The sequence below is a fragment of the Pongo abelii genome, chromosome 19, assembly GCF_028885655.2.
Source record: "Pongo abelii isolate AG06213 chromosome 19, NHGRI_mPonAbe1-v2.0_pri, whole genome shotgun sequence".
Classification (NCBI taxonomy): Eukaryota; Metazoa; Chordata; class Mammalia; order Primates; family Hominidae; genus Pongo; species Pongo abelii.
In genome coordinates this window covers 46326165-46352733 of record NC_072004.2, presented here as the reverse complement: position 1 = coordinate 46352733, position 26569 = coordinate 46326165, and the positions used below count along the sequence as shown (strand labels likewise).

Sequence of the window (26569 nt, the reverse complement as noted above, 5' to 3'; positions counted from 1 at the left end):
TTGAACTCCTGACCTCAGGTGATCCACAAGCCTTGGCCTCCCAAAGTGCTGGGATTACAGGTGTGAGCCACCATGCCCGTCCTACATACACATTTTTATCAGAAGAGAAATCACAGCTTTCATCAACCACTCAAAAGAGTTCAGTGATTTGAGAAAAGTAAGATGCACACAGCTACAGACTGGTGCTAAGCACTGATGCCCCAATCTGTACTTTATAGAAATCCTAGATCCACCACTGCTGCTGTTCACCCTCTCCCACCCATCCTGACCCAGACCCAGATGAAACAGGCCCTAATGCCAGCCCTTCAGGTCACTTCCTGAATAACCAATGGCTTGGAAAAAAAAAATCTTTAATGGAATCTGTGCTCAAATAATATGTTACAACAAAAATATACAGAATGTACACAATACAAAAATACTTAGAAACAAACATTGCAGTTTGTGTTTTGTTTTTTCCACTTACTCAAGTCCTCGGAGGGGCAGTTCACTGTTGGGCACTGTTTTTAAGGCAGAGGAGAACCGTGCTTTCCAGCCAGCATGGGGAGCAACATGAATGATGCCAGGAAGGGCTTTCACGGCACCCAGGGAATCTGCATTACGTATTTGCAAATTAAATTGGACGCTGGGGGAAGATCCTGGCTTGGTGAGCAATGGCTCCCCTAATCCTCTGGGCAAGAATGGTTCTCATGGAAATCGAGAGTCCTATTAGCTGGCAAAAGAGCCTCATTAGGGAGCTTTTCCTAATTAAAAAACGAATGATGAATGGTGTCATTAAAGCGAAATTTCTCCTTTGAAGGTTTGTTTTCCCTTCCCCAGTTTCTGTGATTCCTCTCCCGTTTAATGAGAGCCAGCGAGTCTATGGCTGCTGTTTGAGGATTCCCCAGCTTTCAGTTTCTGTATCCTGTAGATAAAAGGCCAATCTACCTCCGCCAGCCTGAAGATTTATACACCACCCTCTGGGCCGGCAGCCACCTCAGACAAGGAAAGAGGCAGGGAGGACACGGCCAGCCTTGGCCATGGGCAAGTGCTGCTGAGAGGGTGGTGGGACCTGCTGAGGAGAAAGCCAGATGCCACAAAGGGAACCCCTCTGACCAGACAGCTGCCTCCTGACCTGGGGAGAGGCCTGGGTCAGGTGAAGTGACTCTATGCCCCCACCCTGTGGCCCCGCTTGAAGTCATGGTTGGGAGAGGGAGTGGAGGTGGGTGTGCTGACAGGGAACAGCTGGGGCTGGTGGTCTAAGGTACAGACGAGGGTCCTTGGCAGCAGAGGACACACTTAACATGGTGGGAGACACGATTCCGCCTCCACTGTCCTCAGTAACAAGCTTCCCTGGGAGTCCCCGAGGGAGCTGAGTACTTCTATGAGGGATTTCTTGAGTCTTCTAGTTCAATGCTTTCTCACCCCTGAGAGAGGAAGCCCCCTCTCCAGGTCATACCAGACAGAGTTGGCACTCTGCTCATTCCACCCACACCACAGAAGCCCCAGGGGCCAGGACAGGAATCTGGAGGGGATTATCCATCCCTCCAGGAAAGGACCTCATCGCTCAGCTTAGTGCGGTTGCAGCCCAGGCAGAGGCAGCAACCTCCTGGCTCCTTCTGCATCCTCCCCCGGACTTCCCTGAGCCCAGCTCCACAGCCTCAGAGCCTCCTCCTCTGAGGCACTGACTTCCATCTACATCTTTCTATCACTAGGGCAGAGAATGTGGGCAGGGCACACACAAGACGCCCCAGGCTGACGCAACCGCCAAAGGCGTGGGCCCACAGTGCCACAGGCTGCGGCCCTCAGCACAGCACTGGTGCGGGGGAGCAGGACCTAGGGCACTACATATGTGGATGAGGCCAGGGCAATCTATTTAGCAGTGGTCCAAGATGGGGTATGGCTGGGCCTCGCCTGCCAGTAAGTGAGTGAGCCCATTTACATGTAGTCACCAGGATGGGAAGCCACTGTGGCCCAAGACCCCAAATGCCTGGCCTGACTGACCCTGGACCCCGCTACACTCAAGGGCCAGGATGGGCACGAGGCTGGAGGAAGACCGTTCCCACACTCCTGCCCCTGTTTCTGGACACGCCCAGCCCCCTGCCTTCCCCCAGGCCTGGCATTCTTTGTTCTTCTGGGCTGTCAGTGGTTGAGAATTCCAAGAGCACGATAAAGGGAGTGTCATCTTTTGTCAAAGGTCATCCTCATGCCCTCCATTCGGGGCCTGCACCAGCTCCTATTAGGAGGGTCATTCCCTCCATCTTGTTTTCTCACTTGTGTAATGGGGGTGGGGTGGATTTGATAACTACCATGTTCTCTCCCGCATCCAAGCCTCCGAGGTTACTGGCTGCCCTCCTTCTGAGGTTCATCCATGCACCCAACAATTCTCCCGAGGCAAAGTTTTCCAACTAAATTGGAATTCCTCTTCCTGTAGCCTCCTGTCCCCCTAATTCAAATGGACACATGGCCTCAACATTCCTACCCCAGCGTCTCTTGTGCCCCCAAAGCTCTTTCTTTCCTAAGGGAGATAGGATGGAACCTTTTTGGATATGAAGGCCATCTCAGAGGGAAACAAGAGCTGAACCTGGCAAACCTCAGCATCCAGGGATCCTCGGAGGGCTTGAGCTCTCCCTCCAGCAGGGCCATTCTGCCACCGGTCAGTGATGCTCAGGGGCAGGTGTGGAAGGGACAGGAGATGGGGTGGAAGGGACAGGAGATGGGAAGGAAGGGGGCAGGCTTTGTCAAAGCAAGGACTCAGCAACCACAGCACACCACAGTCTCCCGCCTCTCACGGACACCCACATGGGCCCCCTGTATCCGCCATGCCTTCTCTGCAGGCGCTGACTTGCCTCAGTTACCTTTCCCATCACATACACACACACACACACACACACACACACACACACGAATGTTTCAAAACACTGTCTCCATAACCAAAGAGAGGCACAAAGTAGTGTCAGGGCAGCAAAAGGAAAGACAGACCCTAAAACAAGGCTGGGCATGGAGGCTAGGGCACCAGTGTGAGATGCCAATATCCTGGAAGAAAGGGAGGGAGAAGTCTGAAGCTGGTCCTGGGTCTGTCTTCTCCAGGGTGCAACTTGGAATGAAGTTTATTCCCCCTGCTTGGGTCCCTCTCACTGGGTACCCCCAGCACAAGAGGGGGCCTAGAGCCTACAGCCTCCCTGCTCTGCCCAACCCAGGCACAACAGATCATGCCCCAGTGCCCACCAACCAGCCCAGGTCACAGCTGACATGTCCCGTAGGCCCTCTTCTTACTGGAGCTCCAGACCCAGCAGGTGTCAAGGAGACAGCACATGGCCTGCAATTATCTCTGAGCTAGAGAGGGGCCATGCCTGGCTGCAACAACCCTCGAGCCTTCCCATGTCTCTTAGGGTCTCTGAGGGTAGAGGATGAGGAAGAAGCCGCTGCTCAATCCGCAGCAGCGAGGGGGCACCCCCTGGCCCTATGGAAGAAGCCCAGCCCTGGTGAGGGAGGGCCACTCTCACACCCCACCCCAGACCTTCACCCTGGCCCGATGTCATCAGAGCAGCCGAGAAAAACGACAGCAGCCACATCAACTCCTCTGCCAGGTGCCTTTCAGGAAAGGGTCTCCACTGTGTGTCCAAATCTAAACACAAACATTACAGCAGCCCAGAGTCTTCTGTCCTCGCCTGCCCGGCCTAGCTGAGCTGGTGATGAGAAAAAACCTCGCAGGTGCTCCCTGTGGGTGCCGCTTTTCCCTCCCCTCCCCGACCTCGGGCCTCCAGCCCTCAGGGGGGAGGCGGCAGCTTCAAGTCCAGCAGGGTGTAGGCAAAGATGTTCCAGAAGACGGCGAACAGCACGAAGACGGTGTACATGGCCACAAAAATCCACCACAGTGACTGGTCCTGGAGCCTCTGCTCATAGTTCCTCAAGACCACCACGCCCAGGGTGATGCCCACGGCCACGCCACCCAAGTGCGCCACGAAGCTTGGGTGAGGACACGGGGGATAGGCCGATGGGTGGAAGCGGAGCCACACGGCCCGCCCAAACTCCATGCTCACTGCAAGGGGAGGAAGCAGAGAGTTGTCACAGGAGGGCCCTGAGCAGGGGCTGAGGGCCTTCACTTCATCACCCACCCATGAATTCATTCCCTATTAGGCCAAGCACCATTCTCTGCACTGGGGACACAGTAGTGAAGGAGGCAGGCAAATCTCTGTTCTCCCAGAGCTTACAGGGTCTAGCAATAAAGCAGTAAGCAATTACATACATAAGATAATTTCAGGAAGAGAGACATCTATGGGGGGAAACAGGTGATGTAAAAGTAATGCCTGGTTTAAGGAGGGAAATTCTTTAGCTTGGGGAGTCACGCAAGACCTCCCTAAAGAGGTGACATTTGGCCGGGCACGGCGACTCACACCTGTAATCTCAGCACTTTGCGAGGCCGAGGCGGGTGGATCACCTGAGGTCAGGAGTTCGAGACCAGCCTGGCCAACATGGTGGAACCCCATCTCTACTAAAAATACAAAAATTAGCTAGGTGTGGTGGTGGGCTCCCGTAATCCCAGCTACTCAGGAGGCTGAGGCAGAATTGCTTGAACCCAGGAGGTGGAGGCTGCAGTGAGCTGAGATTGCACTACTGCGCTGCAGCCTGGGCGACAGCAAGACTGTCTCAAAAACAAAGAAAAAAAGAAAACCCTGACCCCAACAAATTGCTGAATTGACCCCTTAACAGATTCTTTTTGTTGTTCTTGTTGACACGGGTCTCACTCTAGGCTGGAGTACAGCGGCACCATCACAGCTCACTTCAGCCTCAACCTCCTGGGCTCAGGTGATCCTCCCATCTCAGCCTCCCAAGTAGCTGGGACTACAGGCGCCCACCACCGCATCTGGGTAATTAAAAACATTTTTTTTGTAGAGATGAGGTCTTACTATGTTGCTCAGGCCTGAACTCCTGGGCTCAAGTGAGTCTCCTGCCTCAGCCTCCCACAGTGCTAGGATTACAGGCATGAGCCACCACACCCAGACCCTTAACAGATTCTAAGATGCCTTCATCCTGATCACCAATCCACGCTTCTTGTGTGAACTTCTTGGGTCAGCCAGTCAAGTGGGGATGAGTCTCTTGAAAGGACGGACGCTAGGAAACTGCCATCCCATTATCCACTACCAAAAGAACACTGAGGGTAGGTATTCTTATTCCCATTTTACAGATAAGAAAACCAAGGCAAATTTGACATTGAAATAAAGCCCTCTGAGGGGAATTTTATACCTATTTAGCTACCAGTTAATCAGCCAGGGCTCTTCTCTCCACTCTAACCACTGCAGGGGGTGCCAGAACCTCCAGGGACCTTCATTTCCTTTGGGGTTGCCCAGCCTTCTGGGCTGAGCCCTGCAACTCCAAGGATGGCCGATAGATGGCAGAAAAGGCGCATCCAGGGACCGACCCTCCGCCCTCCGCTCCCCCACTCCTGCCCTGGGGCAGCCTTCTAGCCTTGGCTCCCCAGGTCCAGGGTTTGATAAAGGAGGTTTGAAAGATGATGGTCTCCAACTCCGATACAGCATTTTAGTTTTTATGATGCTTACGGCTGGAATTTTTTTTTTTTTTTTTTGAGACAGAGTCTTGCTCTGTCACCCAGGCTGGAGTGCAGTGGCACGATCTCGGCTCACTGCAAGCTCCGCCTCCCGGGTTCACGCCATTCTCCTGCCTCAGCCTCCCCAGTAGCTGGGACTACAGGCGTGTGCCACCACACCCAGCTAATTTTTTGTATTTTTAGTAGAGACCAGGTTTCACCGTGTTAGCCAGGATGGTCTCTATCTCCTGACCTCGTGATCCGCCCGCCTCGGCCTCCCAAAGTGCTGAGATTACAGGCGTGAGCCACCGCGCCCGGCCGGATTTTTTTTTTTTTTAAGCAACAAGACTCATGCTTCTCTTTCCTTCCTCAAAAACGAACAAACTCAGGGCCTAAGCAGATGCAGAAGCTATGCCACACCCACTGCCACTCCACTGCACCCTAATGCCCTGACTCAAGGAGTCCTCAGGTTTTAAGGCTGGAAGGTCCTTCCTGGGATGAGAGATCCTCCAGCCCCATCCAGGAAACAGATCCAGAGAGACCCACAGAGGGTCAGGGGCAGACCCGATTTCTTGAAAGCCATGGGGTAAGAAGTAAGGAAGGTGGACGTGAATTGAAGCGGAGCCCTCCCAGGCCTGACCCTCCATCCCAGGTTTGTTCAGACTCAGTCTTCCTCTTACCTACACAGCAGGTGGCTGACCCAGAGAAAGCCCAGGTGCTTACTATCTAGCTTGGCTAACATGTGGGACATTTGAAATGGCACAGGCTGGCTCTGAATTCTGGCTCTATCACTTCTTAGCTGGGTGACCTTGGGCTAGGAACCTAACTCTCTGAGCCTGGAGTTTCTACCTATAAATTAAGCTAATAATAATACCCTTTTTAGGTGAGTTTGGAGGACTGGATGAGAAAATGCATTCACTCCCTCTTCTATCTTCATCGTTTTTTTTTTGTTTTTTTTTTGAGACAGAGTCTCGCTCTGTTGCTGAGGCTGGAGTGTAGTGGCATGATCTCAGCTCACTGCAACCTCCGCCTCCCAGGTTCAAGGGATTCTCCTGCCTCAGCCTCCTGAGTAACAGTAACTGGGATTACAGGCACGCGCCACCATGCCCGGCTAATTTTTGTATTTTTAGTAGAGACAGGGTTTCACCATGTTGGTCAGGCTGGTCTCGAACTCCTGACCTCAGGTGATCTACTTGCTTCAGCCTCTCAAAGTGCTGGGAGTACAGGCGTGAGCCACTGCGCCTGGACTTTTCTTTTTTTTTTTTTCTTTTTAAGGCAGGGTCTCGCTCTGTCACACAGGCTGAAGTGCAGTGGCATGATCATAGCTCACTGCTGCCTCAAGCTCCTGGGCTAGGACTATAGGCATAAGCCACCATGCCTGGCTAATTTTTAATTTTTTTTTTTTGTAGAGACAGGGTCTTGCTCTGTTGCCCAGGCTGGTATTGAACTCCTAGGCTCAAGAGATCTTCCTGCCTCAGTCTAAGTAGCTAGGACTACAGGCGCAAGCCACCATGCCTGGCTAATTTTTTTGTATTTTTTTTTGTAGAGACAAGGTCTTGCTATATTGCCAAGGCTGGTCTTGAACTCCTGGCCTCAAGCAATCCTCCCACCTTGGCCTCCCAAAGTGCTGGGATTACAGGCGTCAGCCACACTGCCCGGCCCCTACCTCCATTGCTTCTGTTCAGACTCATCTCTTTCGAACTCAGAAAGAGCCCTTTGGCCTCTGGTCTTATCCCCCCTTGTCCTCACAATCTGTTCTCCACACTGCAGCCTGACTGGTTTTCTAAAACTCTGGTTATCCATCAATAACTCTCTTGTTGAAAGCCCTCCAGTGGGATCCCAGGGAATGCAAAGTGAAGTGCATTTTCTTTTCTTAGCATTTAAAGCCCTTAACAATCTGACTCATACTATTTCACTAACTTTATCTCTGATCAAAATCACACACAATCCCGAAACGAATTTCTTGGTTTTGCTAACCAACTCGCTGGCCATGACCCTTCACCCATCTATGTGTTAGTTCAGGCTGCAGCTTTGCCTGAAATGTCCTCTTACACCGTGTTTACTTGGTGGACACCTGCTTGCCACTAACACTCAGAATGACCTCTGTAGGTAGAACTGAGCTCTCCCAACTAGGCCCTGAAGACATCTTGTTCCTAGGGGTTCTTGGACTAGTTACAGTTTGTGAACCTGCTAAAACTGCAGCTTTTGATACATGTGTGTATGCACATGAGTGCACATATATGTATTTTTCTGGCAACAGGGTCTTGGACTTTCAACAAGGGATCTCAAAGGATCAGTTCCATGACCAAAAAGGTTAGGAAGTTATTTGTCTTGATCTGGGTGCTGGTCGTTAAGTACTTTTCTGTTTGCATATTATATGTCAATAAAAAGATGAAAAAATAGGCTGGGGCCAGGCATGGTGGCTCACGCCTGTAATCCCAGCACTTTGGGAGGCCAAGGTGGGCAAATCACCTGAGGTCAGGAGTTTGAGACCAGCCTGGCCAACATGGTGAAACCCCGTCTTTACAAAAAATACAAAAAAGTAGCTGGGCGTGGTGGCATGCCCTAATCCTAGCTACTTGGGGGGCTGAGACAGGAGAATCACTTGAACCCGGGAGGTGGAGGTTGTGGTGAGCCGAGATCACACCACTGCACTCTAGCCTGGGCGACGGAGGGAGGCTCCATCTCAAAAAAATAAAATAAATAAAATAAAATAAAATAAAATAAAATAAAATAAAATAAAATAAAATAAAAATAAAATAAAATAAAATAAAAATAAAAAAAATAAAAAATAAAAAATAAAATAAAATAAAATATAAAATAAAATAAAATAAATAAAATAAAAAATAAAAAATAAAATAAAATAAAATAAAAATAAAATAAAATAAAATAAAAAAATAAAATAATAAAATAAAATAAAATAAAATAAAATAAAATAAAATAAAAAAGGCCGGGCATGGTGACTCATATCTGTAATCCCAGCAACTTGAGAGGCCGAGGCAGGAGGATTGCTTGAGCCCAGGAGTTCAACACCAGCCTGGGCAACACGGCAAGACCCCCATCTCTGCCAAAAATTTTAAACAGCCAGGCATGGTACCACACATGTGTAGTCCCAACTATTTGGGAGGCTGAAGAGGGAGGATCACCGGAGCCCAGGCAGGAGTCTGATGCTGCAGCGAGCTATGATTGTGCCACTGCACTGCAGGCTGGATGACAGAGGGAGACAACCTGTCTCAAAAAAAAGATGAAAATATAATTTTTAAAAATAGATAAATAAATAAAAGATGAATGGTTACGAAGCAGCACAGCAGGACAGACAGCTCTCACAATATCCCTACTTTTTTGCACATCATTGACAGGTCTCACTTTTTTTTCTTGACCACAAGCCCATGAAGGGCAGTAACTGTGCCATCTTTGAACCCCAGGGCCTGGTGCCAGGCTTTGGTCCCCCAGCGCCCCATCAGTACTTACTACAGATAAGGGCCACAGCCATCCGCAGCAGCTTGAACTGGCACTTCATGCCTGACCAGTTCTAGGGAAAAAGGAGAGTTCAGTCAGTTCCAGATTAGACCACTCTTCTGCCGGTGTGTCTTGCTTAAGAAAACCTGACATTAAAATAAGGATCTCCGTGAAGTCCTGAATGAGACGGTTGTGGCTTAGTGGCAGAACACACCACATGGCTTTGAGATTTTAGGCAACAGCAAGTTTACTCCTGTCATAAAAGTTCTTGAGCTGGACTAACAAGAGGAAGGGACTCCAGATCTAGGAAGAGGAGAGGCCCTGTCTCCTCAACATGGATAAAGAACATCTCAGAGCTGCATTCATTGCTGAGCTCCATGGTTGCAAAGGATGCAGGACAGCCAACCAAGCAAAGTCAAGGCAGAACCACCAGGATGATAAAAGAGCTCAAAATCCTGCAAATGAGGAATGAATGGGGAAGCCAGGATCTTTTAGCTCAAAAAAGAGGAGACTCAGGGGTCAAGTTCATTGTTGTCAAATATCAAATGAGTCAACATAAGGAAAGGGCACATTCGATTCAGTGTAACCTGCAAGCAGAAGATGCAATGGATGAAAACTTCAGAGAGAGACTTTTTAGCTCAGAGTAAGTTTCCATTTCTAGTAAGCAGAGCTCTCCAGAGATAGAATGGTCCATCTTGCAGGGGTCGTGAGTTTCCCACCATCGGGGGTTTCACGTCACTCGGAAAGGATGCTCCAGAGGAGAATCAGATGCTGGAGAGGGGGTGGGCCAGGTGGCCTTCAAACAACTCCCTCTCTCCCCTGAGAATCTCGGAAAACTCGGAACCTCCAAAGCAGATAAACAGTACAATTATTCGCTTTACAAAAGGACTTCTCACTTTACAAAAGACTTCACCACAGGGTTCCTTTGAGAGGCACTCCTGCAGTGCATTCAAAGCACTATTCCATTTGTACAGAGGTGCGCATGCACAGAAACGAGCCCGGAATCTTCCTGGAACACATAAGCCCCAGGGAAGGAGGGCACAACCAGGGGACTTTGGTTCCCTCCCACCACCCAATATGCCTTTGCTGCCTGGCCCAGGCCCAGCTCGGGGGCATGTCTGGCACTTCTTTGAGGTTGCAGGAACATACGTGTAACTTTACAGAGGCCCAGAACACTGGCATGGACACTAACATCCATGAACGCTTCCGTCAAGCAAGCACGACACAGAGCAGATGCCAAAGAGGGGGAAATCCTCACAGCCTTTAGTTCTTGCCCACGTCCTCGCTTCTCCCCATCCTTCCTCACTGACCGGCAACCCCTTCTTCACAGAAAGTGAAGTGTGGGCCACCCGCGGTCCCGCTTTAGGTGGAAAGCCTATCTTCGTTTGCCGACATGTTCCGTGCTAGGAAGCAGATGGCAGGATATCATTGTCATCTGCTGGTGTCTGCCCACAGAGGAGGCTTGCCAGGAGACGAGGAACAAAACAGGAGTCAGTGCCCTCCCCTGAATCTAGCGACCCAATCTGAGCTGGCTCAGTTAGCGGATGGTGGGCACCGCAGCCCCCCTCCAAGCTGAAACCCTAGGATGGGAGGAAACTTGGGAATCATCTAATGGGACATCTCCTCCCAAAGGCGGACACCCACTGCCAAGTAGCCAACAAGATGGCCCTCCAGCCCACGTGACGGGGTGCTCCCTGCCTCCCTGGGAGCCCTGGGAAGGGCTCTCACCCCTAACGGTTCTTCTTGCTGTTGTTTGCCAGGCTTTCCTTCCCTATAATGTCCCCTCCATGGATTTCAATTCTCCCTTAAAGGTGATACCCGGCTGGGCGTGGTGGCTTATGCCTGTAATCCCAGCACTTTGGGAGGCCAAGGCGGGTGGATCAGTAGAGCCAGACTCCATCTCAAAAAAAATAAAAATAAAAAAAAGTGATACCCATGTTCATAGCAGCATTATTCACCATAGGCAAGACGTGGAAGCCACCCCAGTGTCCATGGATGGATGGATAAATGAAATATACATACATGTCTATATATCTGGTTTCTTGCCCACCTCCTCCCTTCCCCCACTCTTCCTCACTGACCGGCAACCCCTTCTTCACAGAAGGTGAGGTGAGCCACCTGCCTTCCCTTTTTAGGTGGAAAGTCTAATCTTCACTAATCTTCACGTTCCAAGCTAAGAAGCAGATGGCAGGATAACGTTGTCACCTGCTGATATATACATACAATGGAATACAATTCAGCCTTAAAAAGGCGGTGGCTCACGCCTATAATCCCAGCATTTTGGCAGGCCGAGGCGGATGGATCAGAAAGTCAAAGGAGATCGAGACCATCCTGGCTAACGTGGTGAAACCCCGTCTCTACTAAAAATACAAAAAAATTAGCCAGGCGTGGTGGTGGGTGCTTGTAGTCCCAGCTACTCTGGAGGTTGAGGCAGGTGAATGGTGTGAACCCGGGAGGTGGAGCTTTCAGTGAGCCGAGATCACACCACTGCACTCCAGCCTGGGCGACAGAGCGAGACTTGTCTCAAAAAAAAAAAAGGGGAGGGAATTCTGACCATGTTACAGCATGAATAAACCTGGAGGACCTTATGCTAAGTGAAATAAGGTAGTCACAGAAAGCTAAATACTGTATGATTCCACTTAGATGAAGTATAGAGTAATTAAATTCATGGAGACAGAAAGTAGAATCGTGGTTGCCAGGGGCTGAAGGGAGGAGGGGGTGGGGAGTCATTGTTTAGTGGGTACAGTTTCAGTTTTGTAAGATGAAAAGAGTTCTGGAGACAGATGGCAATGATTGTACAACAATGTGAATGTATGAATGTACCTAATGCCATTGAACTGTCCATTTAAAATGTAACTGTATACTTTAAGATGGTACATTTTATGGTATGTACATTTATCACAATTAAAAGCGAAAGTACAGAAGACTTTTTCTTTTTAAGAGACAGGGTTTCACTCTGCCAACCAGGCTGGAATGCGGCAATGCAATCATAGCTCACTGCAGCCTCAAACTCCTGGGCTCAAGTAATCCTCCTGCCCCAGCTTCCCAGGTAGCTAGGATTATGGGCATGTGCCACCACACCTGGCTAAATTTTTTATTTTTTGTAGATATGGAACTTCACTATGTTGTCAGGTTGGTCTTGAACTCCTGGCCTCAAGTGGTCCTCCAGCCTCGGCCTCCCAAAGTGCTGGGATTACAGGCCAGGTGCTCACGCCTGTAATCCCAGTGCTTTGGGAGAGGCCAAGGCAGGAGGAATGCTTGAGCCTGAGAGTTCGAGACCAGCGTGGGCAGCATGGCGAAACCCTGCCTCTATAAAAAATTAGCTGGGCGTGCTGGTATGCACCTGTAGTGCCAGCTACTCAGGAGGCTGAGGTGGGATGATTGCTTGAGCCCAGGAGGTTGAGGTTGCAGTGAGCTGAAATTGCACCAGCGTACTCTGGCCTGGGCAGCAGAGTGAGACCCTTTCTCAAAAACAACAACAGGCCAGGTGTGGTGGCTCAGGCCTGTAATCCCAGCACTTTGGGAGGCTGACGCAGGCGGATCACTTGAGGCCAGGAGCTCAAGATCAGCCTGGCAAACAGCGAAACCCCATCTCTACTAAACATATAAAAAAATTAGCAGGGTGTGGTGGTACATGCCTGTAACCCCAGCTACTCTGGAGGCTGAGGCACAAGAATTGCTTGAACCTGGGAGGTGGAGGCTGCAGTGAGACAATATTGCGCCACTGCACTCCAGCCTGGGCGAAGGGTGAGACTCTGTCTCAAAACAACAACAAAACAAAAAGTGCTGGGATTACAGGCATGAGCCATTTGTGCTCAGCCCCCTCTGAGTAAATATCTTATTATTTTTCTTTTTTTTCCTTTTGAGACCGGGTCTCACTCTATTGCCCAGGCTGGAGTGAAGTGGCATGATCACGACTCACTGCAGCCTTGACCTTCTGGGCTCAAGTGATCCTCCCATCTCAGCCTCCCAACTAGCTGGGACTATAGGCACACTCTACCACACCTGGCTAATTTTTAAATTTTTTGTAGAGATGGGGTCTCCCTATGTTGCCCAGGCTGGTTCAGAACTCCTGGGCTCAAGCAATTCACCTTCCTCGGCCTCCCAAAGTGCTGGGATTGTAGGCGTGAGCCACCAAGCCTGGCCTAAGTGAATATCTTATTTGAAGACAGTGTCTCTTTCACTATGTCCTGAATGATAGTATCAGGCAAAGTAAGTTAGAATGTGTGGGCAGCTCTCTCCTTTATCTGAGGTCTCCTGCCTCCATGCCCCTCCTGGGCCCTATCTGGGATAGACGTTAAACGCACCATCCTTATTTTTGGCCTGGTTGGCCATCAGTGGGGTGGCTCAGAATTCCTTCTTCTCTATTGTTTTCATTTGTGAATTTGAGATAACAACAGCACCTTATCTCAGTTACCCATCTCATCAGGTGGTTGTGAGAATGAAATGAATTAATATATGTAAAGCACTAAGACCACTGCCTGGCACACAGTAGGCATCATCTAAATGTGTGACAATATCTTGACCTGAGACAAAGACGGGGAGTTTGCCCTGCAGAGTGGCTTGAAAAAATCCGAATCTGAATGACTCCAGTTTTGCCACAGCACCTCCCAGGCCCGCTTTATGGGTTTACAACATCTGCCTGGACCCTGAAAGCCCTGGAGCTTGCCAAGCTGATCCAGTCCATCCCTCTGCTGCACACTTTAGGGAAGAAGAAACTGAGGATTCAGGAGGGCTGGTTCAAGGTCACAGTAAGTGAATGGTGAGCTGACTGGGCTCCTGGTCCAGGGCTCTGTCCACCCACACTTCAGAGGTCACATTCCATGTGCCTGTGCCATCTGTCCCAGCTGCCCACAAATGGAGCGAAAGAATGCTAGTAAATATGACCTGCTTCCCAGCAGCCAAGTGGTTAAACTAGAGAGTCCCCACTTCCAACCAGCTGCCTTACTTTCCCAATCCAATATTCCCGCCAATAAAATCAGTGCACTGAAACAACAGGAGAGAAGAAAAAAAATCTCACATGCAGCCAGCACTGCTGCTGCTATAAAAGCTGAAAAGCCTGCAGATCTTTGGGGAATACAAACCTTTTGCAGGCCCTTTAATTTCATTATCTCCCAGAGCCTCAAAGAGTGAGACAGTAACTCACCCACAGCGAACAAGTTGGTAACCAGTCCCCTCAGCATCTTGCTCACCCAACCGGGTTAGGAGTGCAGAGGCTGAAAGCCAGGCAGGGAGCTTCCATTCCAATACAGCTTTCTCTATCTATCCCTGGTAGAAACGGTTTCTTGTGAAATGACTTCAAGAAAACCCAACACAGGGAATGTGAAAGCGTGACACAGATAAATTAGGGAGTGATTCTTTGTCCTACAAAAAGATTTTTCCTTAATAAAGTAAACCTTTTTTTTTTTTTTTGAGATGGAGCCTCACTCTGTCGCCCAGGCTGAAGTGCAGTGGCGTGATCTCGGCTCACTGCAACCTCTGCCTCCCAGGTTCACGCCATTCTCCTGCCTCAGCCTCCCGAGTAGTTGGGACCACAGGCGCCCGCCACCACACCTGGCTAATTTTTTGTATTTTTTTTTTTTTAGACGGAGTCTCGCTTTGTCGCCCAGGCTGGAGTGCAGTGGCACAATCTTGGCTCACTGCAACCTCCACCTCCCGAGTTCAAGCAATTCTTCTGCCTCAGCCTCCTGAGTAGCTGGGACTACAGGCACCTGCCACCATGCCCAGCTAATTTTTGTATTTTTAGTTGAGATGGGGTTTCACCATATTGGCCAGGTTGGTCTCGAACTCCTGACCTTGTGATCCGCCTGCCTCAGCCTCCTAAAGTGCTGAGATTACAGGCGTGAGCCACCGCGCCAGCCAATTTTTTGTATTTTCTAGTAGATATGGGGTTTCACATATTAGCCAGGATGGTCTTGATCTCCTGACCTCATGATCTGCCCGCCTCGGCCTCCCAAAGTGCAGGGATTACATGCATGAGCCACCGCGCCCGGCCAATAAAGTAAACCTTATAACAGAAATCTTTAGTGTCTGTTAGGCAACCATCTTCCCTTGTGCTTTGACAATGTGGTTCAGTTTGTGAAAATTCAGATCTCAAACATTTTGGGAAAACATCAATCATACAGAGCGAAGTGTAAGTAAATATCTTGTAGATTAAAAAATGGAACTCTGGCGAGCAGGAGGCAATTAATAAATTATTCAATTAGGTGTATCTGTATATTTCTAGTGTTTAAAATAAGAAGTCTTGCCGGGGCACGGTGGCTCACGCCTGTAATCCCAGCATTTTGGGAGGCTGAGGCGGGTGGATCGCTTGAGTTCAGGAGTTCGAGACCAGCCTGGGCAACATGGTTAGCTAGGCATGGTGGCACGAGCCCGTGGTCCCAGCTACTCGGGGGGCTGAGGCAAGAGGATTGCTTGAGCCCGGGAGGTGGTGGTTGTAGAGAGCCGAGATCCTGCCACTGCACTCCAGCCTGGGTGACACAGTGAAACCCTGTCTCAAAAAAAAAAAAGAAGTCTTGATTATAGGGCTTTTTGCATTCCAGATCTTTTGTTGAAATATTTTGTCCATTTTCTTGTCTCCCAAACAACTGTTTTGTGAAGATGGGATTACAGATGAGATAACTGGGGCTCCAAGAAGTTGAGTGATAGACTCATAGCTATTAAGATGGTGACACTGGTACTCGAATGCGGATTTTCTCTTAAGTCCATGCTTTTTCTTTTCTTTTCTTTTTTTTTTTGAGACGGAGTTTTGCTCTTGTTGCCCAGGCTAGAGTGCAATGGCGCACTCAGCTCACCACAACCTCCACCTCCTGGGTTCAAACAATTCTCCTGCCTCAGCCTCCCGAGTAGCTGGGATTACAGGCATGCACCACCACACCCAGCTAATTTTGTATTTTTAGTAGAGATGGGGTTTCTCCATGTTGGTCAGGCTGGTCGCAAACTCCCAAACTCAGTTGATCCGCCCGCCTCGCCCTCCCAAAGTGCCGGGATTACAGGTGTGAGCCACCGTGCCCGGCCCAAGTCCATGCTTTTTCTACTTTTAGTTCTGATGAGGTACTTTACTGCGTATCTCTCACACACACACACACACACTCCAAACCTTCATTTTGAAGCTGAAAACAATAGTATATCTATTAGGTAGAACCATATGAAGTTGCCAATATTCAAATGCTGATGGCCCATAGAAAGGGCAATTTTTTTTTGAGACAGGGTCTCTCTCTGTCACCCAGGCTAGAGTGCAATGGTGTGATCTCGGCTCACTGCAACTTCTGCCTCCTGGGTTCAAGTGATTCTACTGCCTCAGCCTCCTAAGTAGCTGGGATTATAGGCACGTACCACCACACCTGGCTAATTTTGGTGTTTTTAGTAGAAATGGGGTTTCACCATGTTGGTCAGGCTGGTCTCGAACTCCTGACCTCGTGATCCACCCGCCTCGGCCTCCCAAAGTGCTGGGATTACAGGCGTGAGCCACTGTGCCCAGCCAGAAAGGGCAATTTCATATGGGTCGACCCAACGCATCTCTGAATTGCTTAGCACTGAACTAATTTGAGTAAAGGTAGCCTCTTGACAAACAGAAATCAGCCTTTTTAATGAGACGATGAGTTTTCTTTCATCGTCAATAAACACCACATAACTTTCTTTCTTTCTTTTTTTTGAGACAAGGCTTCACTCTGTTGCCCTGGCTGGAGCGCAGTGATGCAATCTCAGCTCACTGCCCTCTGCCTCTCTGGCTCAGGTGATCTCAGCCAGCCTCCAGAGTAGCTGGAACCACAGGTGATCTCACCTCAGCCTCCAGAGTTGCTGGAACCACAGGTGCATGACACCACACCAGGATAATTTTTTGTATTTTTCGTAGAGATGGGTAGAGATGTTGCCCAGGCTGGTCTTGAACTCCTGGGCTTAAGTGATCTGCCTGTGTTGACCTCCCAAAGTGCTGGGATTACAGGTGTGAGCCAGCGCGCCCAACCCCCACAACCTCCTAGAGAAGGGCTCCCCATGTGTCATGCTCTGGGGACTGCACAGCTCCCAGTTGGCCAAGGAAAGCTGTTTGCTTCTGGAAGGCACTGGACTCTCAGATGAGGCTGCTCATCTCCACAGCCGCAGGCCATGGGCTACTTGACAGAGAGAAGCGTCAACTGGAACAAAACTGCTCTCACACCTCTCTCGACAAACATGCCCTACTCCATGGTCCTTCAGTGGTCTGCCTTCACCATGGGAACTTCTGGGCCATCAGGGCGGTTTCCCATGAGGTGGGGAAGAGGGTGGGAACAGGGCATCGTTATGAACGCCAGCGTGTTTCTTCCTCCCTGTGTTCTCTTTCAGTTGAGCTTGTTCATCACCCCTACACATACATAAGTCTTGGGCGGAATGGGAGGGAGGAGGTTAGCATATCCTTCCCCTACTGAAAGGAATTGGGGCAGGGGGAGGGGGGAGTGGAGGAGGCAGAATTCAGAGGAAAAGCTGTGTCTGGGGAAAGATGTGGCACTGATACAGAATGACCCATTTAAAAGGGCCATGGGAGGCAGCCCATGCACTCAGGTTTTCAACAAACTGTGTGCATGTGCAAACACACTTGCGCACACACACACTGAGAGGCTCGCCGTTCCACGTTTCCCAACACCCGCAGCCTCTCTCTGAGCACTCACCTGAAGGTGCCAAAATTCAGGCCACTAGCAAGTATAGGCAGGTACTCAGTGTCTGTCTATCTCTCCCCCTCTTTTCCTTTCTTTTCCCCTCCCTCTTGTGTTCTCTCTTCTCTTGCTCAATGTACAATGGGCATTTTGATGAGAACAAAAGGGACAGGGTTGGGAGCACGGTGGGTGACAGACAGATTGATAAGGAAGAAAAACATGGGATAACTCAGGAACGCCAAGCCCTGTGCACTGCGATCACTGAGCATTCAAACATCTGCCACGTGGGCGAAGACACTGATGGAGGAGTGGGTGAAAACAGGAGGACCCCAAAGTAAAGCTATGCCTTTTCTGGACATTGTTCGTTCCTTCCTTCATTCACTAAAATCTAGTAGGCACCATCTACCATGCTCCCAGCTGTATGCCAGGTACTGGGAAATAGACAAGTAAGACCTGGAGGCTCCCAGGCCAGCAGAGGGATTGGGCAGGGTTAGCCACTGACTCCTCCATCAGCCTTCAGACTTCAGACCGCCTCCAAAAAAAAGGATTTTGATATCCTCTAAGACTATCAGATCCCAATTTCTGGCCTTCAGGGCTTTGTCTAGTCTGACCCCATCCTGGCCTCTTCTGTCAGGAGAAGGAAATTAAATTTACATTTATATAGGTGGTTATTTGCACTTTATTTCATTTACTGTGTATCATTCCATTTCTCTTCTTTTTTTTTTTTTTTAATTGAGACAGGGTCTCACTCTGTTGTCCAGGCAGGTGTGCAGTGGTGCAATCTCTGCTAACTGTAACCTCTGCTTCCCAGGCTCAACCGATTCTCCAGCCACAGCCTCTGGAGTAGCTGGGACTATAGCCATGCACCACCACACCCAGCTAATTTTTGTATTTTTTATAGAGATGGAGTTTCACCATGTTGCCTGGGCTGGTCTTGAACTCCTGAGCTCAATGCAATCTGCCCACCTCAGCCTCTCAAAGTGCTGGGATTACAGTCCTGAGCCACTGTGCCCAGCTCCCATTCCATTTCACAGATGTAGAAAGTGAGATGCAAAGCAGTTAAGTAATTTGCCCAGAGTGTAGCAGGGATTTAGACCTAGACTGACTGGCTCCACAGACCATGTTCTTCACTATCACACTGTACTACCTTTCAGGAAAAGGCAGAGGGTGAGAAATGGAGTGGTGCCCCCCTCCCATGACAGACTGGGATAGGGGAACAACTCTTTTTTTTTGAGACGGAGTCTCACTCTGTCACCCAGGCTGGAGTGCAGTGGTGTGATCTCGGCTCACTGCAACCTCCGCCTCCCGGGTTCAAGCAATTCTCTTGCCTCAGCCTCCCAAGTAGCTGGGACTACAGGAGCGCGCCACCACGCCCAGCTAATTTTGGTATTTTTTTAGTAGAGATGGGGTTTCACCATGTTGGCCAGGATGGTCTTGATCTCTTGACCTTGTGATCCACCTGCCTCGGCCTCCCAAAGTGCTGGGATTACAGGCGTGAGCCACTGTGCCTGGCCGGGAAACAACTCTTGAATGGTTGTCAGGAGATATGGGTTCAAGCCCTCATTTTGCCACAAACTTGAATGTGACTTTGGACAGGTCACTTAACCTCTCACAGCCTCCTTTCCTATTTGAGAATTTTGATGAGATAATCTCTAAGGCCCTTTTATTTTTAACAATCTATCATAAATAAGCAATTCCAATGGCCATATATGCTAGTGACCAAATCTTTTTTTTTTTTTTTTTTTTGGCACAATCTCGGCTCACTGCAAGCTCCACCTCCTGGGTTCGTGCCATTCTCCTGCCTCAGCCTCCCGAGTAGCTGGGACTACAGGTGCATGCCACCACGCCTGGCTAATTTTTTGTATTTTTAGTAGAGACGGGGTTTCACTGCATTAGCTAGGATGGTACCAAATGTTAACTCTTTAACGTCGGTGAATGGGAAAGAGGCAGAAGCGGCAGATGGGCATGGTCCTAGGCCAAGCCGTGACTGGAGAAAATAGGAATCGCATCTGGAAGACAACCATTTCAAATGGGCCTGCAGAGCGAGAGGAGTGTGTGAGAACTCGGCTCCAGGTCAGGTCTGCCTGGTTTTTGGTGAGCCAGCTCCAGTGGATTAATACTCAGGCCCAGTGATGGCAGAGGACAGGGCCAGAAAGACACATTGAGAACAGGAGGTGCTCACCATGACAATGTTGGCCAGATGGGCAGAGACGAGAGCATACACCCCTCCAGAAGAGCCCACGACTGGAGCAGTCATGTCAGCCACAGACACTGCCAAGGACCCTAGTACAGAAAGACAGCAAGAATTCTCAGGAATGCGGGACTCGGCTCACCCACCCCAGCCCCAGGCCTTGGATTCTGCAGACTCTGCGCTAAGACTCCAGAGCAAGACGCTCCACCTCTTCCTCCTTTGAGTCCATGTTGCCAGGGAGCTTCCCCTCCCCTCCCCTCCCCCTCCCTCCCTTCCTTTCTTTTTCTTTCTTTCTTTTTTTTTGAGACAAGGTCTAACTCTGTCACTTAGGCTGGAGTGCAGTGGCACGATCAGCTCACTACAGCCTTGACCCCCGGGCTCAAGTGATCCTCCTGCCCCAGCTTCCCAAGTAGCTGGAACTACAGTCATGCGCCACAATGCCCAGCTAATTTTTGTATTTTTCTTTGTAGAGACAGAGTCTTACTATGTTGCCCAGGCTGGTCTCAAATTCCTGGACTCAAGCAATCCTCTTGCCTCAGCCTCCCAAAGTTCTGGAGTTACAGGTGTGAGCCACAGAGCCCTGCCTCCAATGCATTTCTTAGAGGATTAATTTCTGGCTGAAAGAACCATTTGATTCTTTGACTCAAAGACGGAAGTGTCCTGCCCAAAGTAAAACTCAGACTTCTAGCTGGATTATCTGCCTCTCAATCCAAGGTCTGCCTGACATGGTGCTATGTCAGGGTTCTGGAACCATAACAAAAATAGTAGCAGTAGTTTTTGCAGAAACAGCTGCCACCTAGGTGACACGGATACCAAGCAAACATTTCACAGACTTTCTTCCCTTCAATCCTCAAGACAGCCCTCTGAGGCAGGCACCAGTAGCCTCATTCCTGAGATGAGGAGACCAAGCCCAGAGTCTCCTGGGAGGAAGCGCTGGAACCAGGATTTGCATCTGGGTCTGCCTGATGCAAAACCCACCCGTATTCTTAACCAAAGCCTGCACTCTTGGCCTCTCTAGCAGCCAAGCCCCAAACTGGCCCGGAGGTTAACCTCCACTTTCTTCCATCCATATTTTGTACATGCTTTCGTGTGTTACTCCTTGGTCTCATCATTATGTTCATACATGTTGAAAATGAGATTCATATATGTTGTTGAATGAAGCAGCAGCGTCTTCTTTCTTGTTCCATTGTAAGAATATGCTACAATGGCTGGGCGCAGTGGCTCACGCCTGTCATCTCACCTTCTTCCATCTTTCCCTCTGTTAAATAGCATCTAGAAAACTGCTTAGGGTTACGTCCACCCTTCCTCCAGCCCAGTTAAATCACAAAAGGCCAACAGCATCTCTCGAGTGGGGCTCCTTTGGAGGAAACATGTCCTTGAAAAGTCATGGGGAAGAGAGAGAGATGATGTCATACCCTCTGGGGGAAAGGAAGGGGGAAAGAAAGGCTTGGTCTGGGGGATGACAAACTTTTGTCCTGGGAGGCAAGCTGAACAAAGAGAAGAGGGGAAATTTATTGTTCTGGTCTCATTTAAGTGTGATCAATGCTTTGGCTTCCAAGGGAGGACATGGGAGACTAAAAATAACTAGGAGGTAGAGCCCAGGGCTCAGAGGATGAGAGGTGGCTGGCCTGGGTGAGTGTGCAGAAATTACCACTGGAAAATGCCCGGGGGCTCAAGAGCCAATTAGCTGCTGGAGAAAGGAGGGACAGGCAGAAAGCCAAATTCTGCAGGCTGTATAGGGTGAAAGATCCACGGACTTAGGAGGAGCAACCAGAGCACTCAAGGACCTGACAGCAGAGCCCCCTGATAAAACTCCTCCACCTCCCCTGCTCCACCTCCATCAAGTCCTCCCCTACTCACTGAGATCTTTCAGGAAAGAGAGTCCCCACAACCAATTCTTGGTCTCAAGGGGGATATAATCTCTCAGAAAACAAAAACAAAAACCAAAACCTGTCATGAACTGAGGACTCCCAAGTCCTCCTCCCCTCCCAGGGCGACTATAAATCTTTCATGCTTTCCCTCTAGCTTTAATTAGGTATTGATCTATTGTCAGATAACTTTCTTTTTCTTTTGCTTTTTTTACTGCTTAGCCACAGGGTCAGCCATATATAACAGGAAAGAAAAATCCCAGGGTGGCAAACAAACAGGCAGCAGGATCTGCATGACAAAGGTTTCCCACGCTCTCCTGGTGGGGCTGTCTGCGAAGGCTGCATTGCAGGGCTGCAATGAGGGCTGGCTGCCCAAGCTGCTCCTCATTAATTACCTTTTGGACAGAGGAAGCCCCAGCCTCCCTAGGCTGGCTTCTTTTCTCAGAGCAGGTCTGTACACACTGGCCCAGAGTCCACTCCCTCGCCCCTGCCCCAGCACGGTCCACCAAGGCAGAGCCGCCCCAGGGCAGCCCCAGGCAGGGATGGGCCCCCGCCAGGGTCAAGCTAGCACACAATGACCTTTCCCTCACCCTATCCACGGCTCGGAGTCCTGACCCTAGGGTCAGGGGTCAGCGTGGGATTGTGGCAGGAGTATGGAAGGGGCCTGGCCAGCTAGCTGTGTGACCTTGGGCACAGTCCCTGAATTCTTTGGGCTTCAGTTTTCTTTCACGTCTATAAAATGAGGTCTAAGGCTTTCTGACTTTTGAGCAGCAAAACTCTCTTCAAAGGAAACCTTTCAGGGACGCCCTAACCCATGGAGCAGAACACAGGCAGCAGCTCTGGCTAAGTGGGGATGGGGCCTAGAGAACAGTTTGCCAGTGCTGGAGGGGACCTCCCTGGTTCCTTCCAGATCAGACATTCAGTGACCTGAGTCTTGGCCTAAGATCCAGGGGCCGCGGCTCGGGTCCCGGTTCTGGAACCTCAAAGGTAACGGCCTGAATCCACCTGCCCCCCATTGGTGATATAAAGACTTTTGGGCCAGGTGCGGTGGCTCACCCCTTATGTAATCCCAGCACTTTGGGAGGCTGAGGCAGGCAGATCATCTGAGGTCAGGAGTTCGAGACCAGCCTGGCCAACATGGTGAAACCCCATTGCTACAAAAAACAAAAAACAAAAAACAAAAATTAGCTGGACATGGTGGCGCACACATATAGCCCTCCAGCTACTCGGAATGCTGAGGCACGAGAATCGCTCAAACCTGGGAGGCAGAGGTTGCAGTGAGCCGAGATTGCGCCACTACACTCCAGCCTGGATGACAGAGCAAGACTTCGTCTCAAAAAAAGCTCCAAAAAACAAACAAAAGCAGACTTTCAAGTGACTGCAGGTGAGGCCTGGACTAGAGCAACTGGGAGAGACCAAAGACAAACATGGGGCTGTGTACATATAAACACAGTAATAAAGGCCCTCCCTGGGCAGGAAGTGTGGGCCAGGGAGGAATCCCCTCCAGAGCTCTGAACAATCCTAACAGGTACAGGCAGATAAGACCAGTATGAATTCCACAGAGGTCATGGGGGCAGAGGACTAGGAGAGAATGGCAAACTGGAGTGACATGCCACACCTCTGCACAGAGGCAAACCATGGACCTTAGTTCTCATCAGGATTACAAATTCTGTATCCTGCACCCCAAAATTCCAAGTTCATGCCAGCACACAGATAAACTGACAACTTTGCCCTAAGGTACAGCTGTGTTAATTTTAGCCCAGAAAATTTTAAAGCAGGTGTTCTTCAACATCTTCTTTGGCCTTAAAAAAAATCCAAATAAAAATTGGCAGAACATTTATCTTTAAGTAATGTAACTTTACTTACGTATCTTTCCTTTTTTTTTTTTGAGACGGAATTTCATTCTTGTTGCCCAGGCTGGGGTACAATGATGAGATTTCTGCTCACTGCAACCACCGCCTCCTGGGTTCAAGCAATTCTCCTGCCTCAGCTTCCCGAGTAGCTGGGATTACAGGTGCCTGCCATCATGCCCAGCTAATTTTTGTATTTTCAGTAGAGACAGGGTTTCGCCATGTTGGCCAGGCTGGTCTCAAACTCCCCATCTCATGTGATCCGCTCTCCTCGGCCTCCCAAAGTGCTGGGATTACAGGTGTGAGCCACCATGCCCGCCAACTTTCCTTTATTCTATAAATATTTATTGCCCAACATGTGCCAAGCCCTGTGCTAGGCCCTGAGGATGCACACGTGGTTAGTAATCTATATAATCTATAATATAAGATTGGTGATATTGATTTTTTTTTTTTTTGGTAGAGATGGCGGTCTGTGTTGCCCAGGCTGGTCTTGAACTCCTGGCCACAAGTAATGCCCTCACCTCAGCCTCCCAAAGTGCTGGGATTACAGGAGTGAGCCACTTTGCCCGGCCCAAGATACTGTTTTCTAAAATACCTACATTGTGTGCCATATAATTGCTAGCCATAAGTGATTTTCACATTGGCCTCAAGCATTGGTTAGAAAGAAGCACAGGGGGCTGCCGGGCGCAGTGGCTCACGCCTGTAATCCCAGCACTTTGGGAGGCCAAGGTGGGTGGATCATGAGGTCAGGAGTTCAATACTAACCTGGCCAAGATGGTGAAACCCCGTCTCTACTAAAAATACAAAAAAATTAGCCGGGTGTGGTGGTGGGCGCTTGTAATCCCAGCTATTCAGGAGGCTGAGGCGGAGAATTGCTTGAATGCAAGAGGCGGAGGTTGCAGTGAGCCGAGATCATGCCACCGCACTCCAGCCTGGGTGACAGAGTGAGACTCTGTCCCAAAAAAAAAAAAAGAAAGGGCTTGGGAAGGGCTCCTCCCTAGTTCTAGTACTTTTCAGGTAAGCAAATCTGCAAGTCATTTCACCTCCCTGGGCTGCCTGTAAAATGGGAGTGATAGTACCCACCATATAGGACAGCAGTGATGAGTATAGCATCCACGATCATCCGCAAACCCCTCATCATATGCCTGGAGCATGTATATGCCCCACAGAGGTTAGCTATCCTTGTTATAAAGTGTGGGTTGGAAATACTTTCACTGGGAAGGAATTAGAGAGTAAGGCTGCCAGACGTCTATTAAGGTCTCCTTTGGTTTTTTTCTTTCTTTCTTTTTTGAGACAGGGTCTTGCTCTGTCACACAGGCTGGAGTGCAGTGGTGTTATCACAGCTCACTGCAGCCTTGTACTCCTGGGCTCAAGTGATCCTCCTGCATCAGCCTCCCAAGTAGCTGGGACTACAGGCCTACACCACCATGCCCGGCTAATTTTTTAAAAAGTTTTTTGTAGAGACAGGGTCTCCCTATGTTGCTCAGCTTGGCCTGGAACTCTTGGGCTCAAGCGATCCTCCTGCCTTGACCTCCCAAGGTGTTGGGATTACAGGTGTGAGCTACTGTACCTGGTCTGCCTTGGTTTCTGACAATAAATTAACTGCAAAAAGGACAAGGACCACCTTTTGGTTTTCGTCATACTATTATAGTGGTTGAGATCACAGCCTTGGGGGTCAGACCCTGCCCAGCTCCACCACTTTCTCGCTGTGTCTTCTTGGGCGAGCCACTTAGCTGTCTAAGCCTTGGTTTCCATATTTGTGCTGGGGGAGGGCAACAGTGCCCACCTCGTAGCGTTGCTGTGTGGATGAATTACGGCCTGCATATGGTAGGCACTGATAACTGCCACCCGTCCAATCTAGGGCTGGCTGGCTGTAAACTGGCTCCCCTCTCAGAGGAAAGCTTGGGAGGACAGGAAAGGGTAGACTGCAGAGACAGATCAATCAAGTCAATCATGGAGATCAATGACATGTGTGGTCACCAGAATGCCCTCTGGTCTTAATCAATGACTCAGACAGAACAGTGCACGCCATGTGCTCAGTGATACAGCCCTACATGCTCACATTCAGGTGATGAGCTCTGCTTCTGTCTGAATCTTCCCACTCTGCACTGGTGTCACTGGGGAGGTGACACCTACACTGTCTCCCCACTGCATGTCACCTGGTTTGGGTGAGGTCTGAAGTCCGTTTGAATCTTATTTTTGTCCTCTAGGTTATTGGCATTCCCATCTAATTGAATACTAACTGCAAATGTTATTAATGTCTTCCCTGTCCCTTGCTATTTAACATCTGGGTCTCTGGGTACTGAGGTATGGAAAATGGGGCTATCAATCCTGAGATGTCAGGATTAGGGGGTGTGTGGGTGGCTGAACAAGTCTGGCACTTAGAGATGCTCATCAGCCCTTTGTTCAAGGACGTGGTGAGCCTTGGATTCTGGGAGGGGCTTGCAGGGGTGCTGTCCAAGGTGGCCAATGATTTTAACCTCAGCGCATACAGGAGCGAAGGAGATGGTGCAGGGTGAATCTCCCAGGCCAAGGGTTCATGCGCTAGCAGACTAGCCTCATGTGGGTGGGGTGGGACCCTTCCTCTTTGATTTCTGAAACCACTTCAGTTACTCCCAGGGTCCCTGCCTGCCTGTTGTTTACAAGGCTGACGCTGCCCGGCTCTCCTGATGACAACTTTAATACCACTCAGAAAGGATTAAGATCTTACTTAAACATACACACAAAGCTCCCTTGGGCACAGCTGTCAAGCTGAAGAGCTGAGGCGGCAAACCTTGTTTAAAAAAAAAAAAAAAAAAAACAGCTGGCAATAAAGTTGGAGACATCACGAGGGAGATCCTCATGTTCAGAGGCCTGGCTGGCAGACTCTTCCTGCAGAAATCCACGCTCTCCCCAGCTCACTTCACCCACCTCACCTCCCACTGGGGAGGGGGCAGAAGGTGGAAGGCTCACTGGAAGTCACTCTGGCCACTATCCATGAAGGATGATCACTGGCCACACGTGTGCCCAGTCAGCTGGAGGCCCAGATGCCTTCAGATGGAGCCAGG

General features: G+C 49.7%; 1 protein-coding gene across 5 annotated transcripts in view; it reads right to left on the bottom strand.

Annotated features, from left to right (window-relative positions):
• Positions 1 to 311: 311 nt before the first annotated feature.
• The window catches only part of RHBDL3 (rhomboid like 3), a 59007-nt gene continuing 32749 nt past the window's right edge, over positions 312 to 26569 (bottom strand). For 4 of the 5 annotated variants that reach the window (XM_054536636.2, XM_024234711.3, XM_054536639.2 and 1 more), the window contains 3 exons: positions 19796 to 19896; positions 8996 to 9056; positions 312 to 4018 (listed from right to left, as the gene is read on the bottom strand). In XM_054536636.2, the coding sequence (XP_054392611.1) occupies positions 3747 to 4018; positions 8996 to 9056; positions 19796 to 19896 (434 nt within the window). In that variant the 3' untranslated portion in view covers positions 312 to 3746. The remainder of the gene's footprint in view (positions 4019 to 8995; positions 9057 to 19795; positions 19897 to 26569) is intronic. The other variant, XM_054536637.2, reaches the window with a different exon arrangement.